Source organism: Lepidochelys kempii, chromosome 3 (assembly GCF_965140265.1).
Source record: "Lepidochelys kempii isolate rLepKem1 chromosome 3, rLepKem1.hap2, whole genome shotgun sequence".
In the NCBI taxonomy this organism is placed as follows: domain Eukaryota; kingdom Metazoa; phylum Chordata; order Testudines; family Cheloniidae; genus Lepidochelys; species Lepidochelys kempii.
Window position 1 is genome coordinate 162,480,663 of NC_133258.1, and position 6,000 is coordinate 162,486,662.

The following is a 6,000-nucleotide window of genomic DNA, read 5'->3' on the forward strand; positions in this document are numbered from 1 at the left end:
AGCAAGGATGGTATGGCAGTGAGGGTGTGAGTGTGTTTTGAAGGAAAACTGCCATGATTTCTACGTTCGGTCTCAATGTTATTGCTACAAATTACACTGAAGCTTTTGCGCATACCCACTTGGCTCCAATATACATAAAAAAATCTTCCTTCCCCCAGGGTAACAAGGGTGGAGTATATTTATCCTAGCTGTTATTGTAATTACAATAATAAAATGGCTTTGACTGCGAGGATGTCCTGTACCTGATGGTGTCATTTAACAGTAAAAGAAGAAAAAGGCAGCTGCAAAGAGTGGGGTGCGGACACTTTGGCTGGCATCATGGGACTATCGCATGCAAGACACAGCAAGCTATAAAGCTACAACTTGTTAAAACTAAAAATAAATAAAAGAAAATGCAATTAGAAACTCTAGGATAAAGTTACCAAGATGGCTACATTATCTATTTAAGCAAGAGGTATGTACTTTTCAAAAACAGACAGCAAATATATAGGGCATCAAGTGGAGGGTGGGGGAAGAGGGAGGGAAATGAACAGATTAGGCACTGGAGTTTCGGATACACTGATGGTGAAGTTATGTTTTTCTCTCTCTGGTATTTAACCTTCCTTGGCATGAGCAGCTAGTTTGGTTTTTTTAAGGACTTTTATGCTTTTCTGCACACCCACCGCCGCCGCTACCAAAAGAAAGAGGCATGTTATGATGATTTGTATTCATTATAGGTGGGATCTGATGAGATACCAGCACATAACATTTTTCCCTTTTATTGTTCAGAATGAGATGTGTATCATCAGTGTCATTCAAAAAAACAGCAAAGGGCAGAAAAATGAGAGGGGTTGCAGGAACCTGGCACTAAACAGAAGGGAGAACTTCTTTGTACCTAAATTAAAGGCACCATGAATTGGAAGGGTGGCTATTAAACTGCAAACAGAAGGGAGAGGTCTCTGCAGTTGTCCTTTCTTAGGGTACCAATTTAAGAAGAGATCTTGAGAATGATGTTCTGGGGATTGGGGAGTTGGCAAGGATGGGGAAAGAAGCCTCGGATTCTTTTTTTTAAACACCTTTTTTGAAAAACGCAGGGATAGACTGAGGCAAATTGAGGGGAAGAACAGCTGTGGAAAGAGGGTCGTTTTAGAGAGGGAAGGGTGTGGGGGTGCAGCACGCCCACGTCCTAGGGGCACACACAGTGACGTGTGTGATGAGTTTGAGGGAGAGGGTGAGAGGAGATCAAACACAGCAGATCTGCAAGCAACCGACCCACCCTTCCCCCCAAAAAAAGTATGAAAAACGAACTAAGAAGATGAGTGAAATGAACAGATAAGGGGGCTTATGGTACATTGGGCAGGTATTTCAGGGCACTGCCAAGGCTGGGGCGGGGGGTGAAATCACACACACACAGAGGACTTACTTTCGGGGTAAAAAGGCAGCATGTCTATTTTGTAAACCTCTTTGGCATAATACTCCTCATCGCTCCTCTCCCTTTCGCAAGTGGCGGCTCTGTGGTTGGCTTTCTCCTGCAGCAGGTCCCTGGTGCTGTTGTAGATGGAGATGACCTCCGGGGGCACCTCCTCGGGCTCGGGGTACTCTTCAGGGGGGCTGGTGAGCTTCAGCTTGCTCAGGATCTGTCCTCGGATCGCCTCGATCCTCTTGCGCATAAACTGATCCATGTCTAGGGTACTGCAGGTAGACAGGCTGAGCGCCACCGTGGCCAGATCCAGGGTGAGCACCACGCTCAGGAGATAGCGGTGCATTTTCGGGTTTAAACCCAGCGTCCCAAAAAGAGTGACTTGGAAAAGAAGGGGATGGGGGGAGGGGTGCAAAGGAGGGGGAGCAGCTGCGGTTGGAAACGCAACCGGGTTGCCAGGAAAAGGCAACGGGGGTGCAAATGGAAAACGCCCCCGGGTTACACAGGCGAGTTGCAAAGAAAGCAGGTCGCTACCTCTGCATCAGCCTCCAAACTGAACAAACATGGGGGGGGGGGTGGATTTTAACCAGCCCCCACCGCGGCGAGAGCCACTAGAGGAGAGTTTCCCTAGCGAGCCGGTGTGGCGGGGCTGGCCAGGGAGCAGCGCTCCTGAAGCCGGAGGGCGAGCGGGTGGCAGCCGGGCGCTCAGCTCCGGGCTCCTGCTCTGGGCTCCTCCAGCGCCACGCGCGGGACGGGACGGGACGGGAGAGGGGCGATGTCAGGGGCGGGCTGGCGGCGCGCGCTGAGCTGAGCTGAGCTGCTGGCCCCGCGCTGCGGAGCTGCAACAACACACGCAGCAGCTGCGAGCAGAGCGAGCCGCCCCGCAGGCGAGAGGGCGCCCACGTGTGTGTGTGTGCGCGCGCGGGGAGAGTCCGGGACGCCCCGGGGCTGGGTGCGGGGGGGCTCTGCTCTGCTCTTCGCTCCTTCGTGCGGCGCTGATCCTGCCGCCGGCACCCCGGGCTGCATGCACCGACCAGCCCCCCCTCTCTTGCGGTGCAGCTTCCCCGGCGCCCTCCTCTTCCTCCAAAGAAAGCCAACCCAAGCCACAGTCAACAAGCCGGCGCTGCTGTTGCTGCGGCTGCGGCGGCGGCGGCAGCCTCCTGTGGGTCGCGAGCCCGGGCGTTCAAAAGGTGCTTTGCCCCTTTCTCCCTCGGGGGCACCTCTCCCCCCTGGCTTGGTTTCAGAGCTTGCCACGCACGGCCCGATCCGCGCAGCTCCTGCTTTACTTTATCTGCAGCCCCGTTAGTCTCTCTCTCTCTCTCTGTGTCCTCCTGCCTCCCTCCCTCGCTGAGCCCCGTTGCTTTCCTTGCGAAGAGGGAAACTTTGCCAGCAGATAACATCACGCTCTTGCGGGGAGAGGGAGATTTATAAGGTCTCCCTGCACCACGTGTTTGCCTCCCAACAAAATGACGTGGTGGGATTGCATGGAAGAGGATTCCTCTCGCGTTTCCCTCACCCCGGCTCCTTAGTCCCTCTGTGCAGCAGGCAGGGGCCCCGCCAGCCAGCATTAGCGGTGCATACGCTTCAAGGTGCCGCACCGCGCGGGGTCGGAGAGAAGGGGAGGGGGGACGCGAGCTGAAAAGCCAAAGCAACTCTTGCCAGGCTTGCTTGGGGTTTACTGTTTCTTGAGCCTGTTATTAACGTCATGGAGCCAAAGCGCACCGCGGCTTGCAACTGTGTTGCAGGGAATTGACTGGCACCCGCGATAGGGGTCACTGTCATGCCTGCCCCACCTTTTGTGGAGCTCTGTGAGGTATTTCTATTAGAAAAGTATGTGCAAATAATTATGGTTCATTATTAGATTAGGCAGCAAATTTGGCCCATTGTTTCAATAGTCAACAGAAGGTATTCTGGCTTTGCTCAATCCACTCGCCTGTACTTAACTTCTACTTCCATACACATTTTGTGGCCTTGTTCTCATCATTCTCTCCTCTGAAGTGTTACCTGGTTATCATTATACTCATTAGGACTGTGATGATGATTCTCTCCTGCCTTCTCCTAGGTGTCCTTTGTGCACATTGTCATTTGTACTAGGCCACTCAGTCGCTCACTCCAGGAGCTTTTTAATTTCTGTCTCTCTAATTTGATCTCTCAGTTACTTCTTATATCCACCACAGTCTCCTAGATGTTATATATAGAATGACCTGTTGGGTTTACCTTGTCCATCTTGGTGCCAATGCATGATCATTCCTTCTTTGTACATAGGGAATTGCTAGTGGTTTGACTTAAATGCATTCTGCCCATACCGCATTCTGGCCCTGCTCTTGAAAAATTATTCTACAGTCAAATAGATCTCATTCTTAACTTCATCCCCTATGTCTTTTCTTTTTCTGTCACAGTCCATTTATCACATCTGTACATCAGCATGAATGAACTTCATGAAATGATCAAGTAGCCTTTGTTCCTTTAACACCCGCCATTATATCCCTACATTCCCTTAAGCATTAAGTTGTCATAATTTTTCACTGGATGTGTTAAGAGAGAGAGAATCATTTGGGAGCCTCTACTAAGTCATCTAGCCCACGCTCTTCCATAGTGACCAGATTGTTTCTAAACCTCCTGTTATGGTATAAGATAGGGGTGTAGGAGCATTCAGTGCAGCATGATGACATAAGGGGCATAAAGGGTTAGGACCACAGCTATACTATTCCTAATTATGTTAGAAAAAATGTACAGAGGAAGCGAGATAGGACGGCTCAAATATCCCAAAAGATATAGGCCCAGATCCTTAGATGGTATAAATCAACACAGAACCACTGAAGTCAAAAGAGTTATACCAATTTATACCAGCTGATGATCTAGCCTTAGAAGTACTGTTTCTAGGAAGTATTACAAAGATTTCTAAAAAAGAAAAGGAACGGAACGGTATGCATCCGATGAAGTGAGCTGTAGCTCACGAAAGCTCATGCTCAAATAAATTGGTTAGTCTCTAAGGTGCCACAAGTACTCCTTTTCTTTTTGCGAATACAGACTAACACGGCTGTTACTCTGAAACCAAAGATTTCTAAGACTTGCTAGTCACTTGAAAGTGGTAGCCCTTAGATTAAGGGCAAGATTTTACTTCTCAGTATGTCTGCAAGGAAAACAGCTTCCTTACAGCAGTTATAATGGGGGGGGGGGGGAGATAAAAGGGCCTAGCAGTACTGAACTACTGCATGTTGTTCACAATGGCAGGGCTCCACTGTAGGGAAAGCAGTGTTGCGAGCGCACTGCTGAGGATATAAGCAAAGACGAGCCTTCCTACTGGATAAAGGACATGAGAATACTGTATATTTGAAAGGTCATTTCTTTCATCGTTTGAAAGTAAACACGTTTAAAAATAAGCAGAGATGGATGGCACTGCAGCCACACAACTGACATTGCACCAGTCCTGAATATCGCATTTAATGGCACCTGTCCATTTAAACCTGTTTGAATTCCTACAGAGAGCTGAATAAAAGTTTTCCTCTCACATCACCACATTTTGATTGTTTTCTGTGTCAATGTCTTACTCTTCTTGACCTGAAAGGTACAGCTCCAGTGATAATGATTTGGGAAATAATATGGTTTCCAATATCAGGCAAAATGAAATTGAATTAGTGGATTCATTTGATCTTATTTCTGTAAGATTCCTGTTTAAAAACAAAACGCCATTTCCTCAGCTAGTATAAATTGATATAACTCCATTGACTTCACTCACCAACTAAAGATCTGGCCCTGCCACCCGTTGGATCTAAGATGTGAATGTTTCTGAACATAAGTTTGTGAAATTAATGTAGTTCCTCCCAAACCTGTACCTGAAACCATGAAGAAATATACTGTAATACATCCAGGGCCACATAAGAATTTACAGTTGTTACTACGCTGTACCTCATGCCAATCCACAACTTCACAGCGACAACACAGCTAGAACACAGATCCTCCTACTCAAGCACTAGCCCACAGCATGTGAGCATTTAGACACTCTTCACTAGCTGTCCGCAATGATAAGCAGAGCTGGGCAGAGAAAGGTAATTCTCCTTCAGGATTTTGATATTTTGAAACTTGCTTTTTAGGAAGTTAGGAATAAAAAACAAAAATTTCAAAATTCTCTGTGGACCCTAGGGTCTCTGACTCTGAGGCAATCTGTTTGGGGGGCTGCTCCAGAGCCGAAGACCCTTCCAGGTGAGCTGGGGAGTGAGGCAAATGAGCTGGCAGGAAAGCGCGCAGGTTTCAAAACCTGGCTGGTTTTCAGCTAAATGTCAGCGAAATTGAATGGTCTCCAGGAAATGTTTTGATTTTGCCAAATCAGCAAATTCCAAAAGAAGAATGTTGTGCCAGAACTTTTCCGATCAACTCTCGTTACAAGTCTTATAACCTACAACAGAGCAGTTCTTATGCTGTCCAGTAGAGAGGCCAATAGTGGTTCACACACACAAAACTACCAGTTCATTACACACTTTCTTAGTTTGACAAATCTCAACCTCAAGTGTCTGGCATTCACTATAGTTCAGCTCTCAGTTTGACATCAGTGTAACAAATCTGTTGCTACCTAAGGCTTCTTGGTATCACTATGGTGCAAA

At 47.8% G+C, this 6,000-nt stretch overlaps 1 protein-coding gene across 1 annotated transcript in view; it reads right to left on the reverse strand.

Moving 5' to 3' along the window:
- TGFB2 (transforming growth factor beta 2) overlaps positions 1-2,964 on the reverse strand; it is a 74,276-nt gene extending 71,312 nt beyond the window's left edge. The window contains exon 1 of the mRNA XM_073338869.1: positions 1,403-2,964. Within this exon, the coding sequence (XP_073194970.1) occupies positions 1,403-1,745 (343 nt within the window). The 5' untranslated portion in view covers positions 1,746-2,964. The remainder of the gene's footprint in view (positions 1-1,402) is intronic.
- Between the last annotated feature and the right edge of the window lie 3,036 nt (positions 2,965-6,000).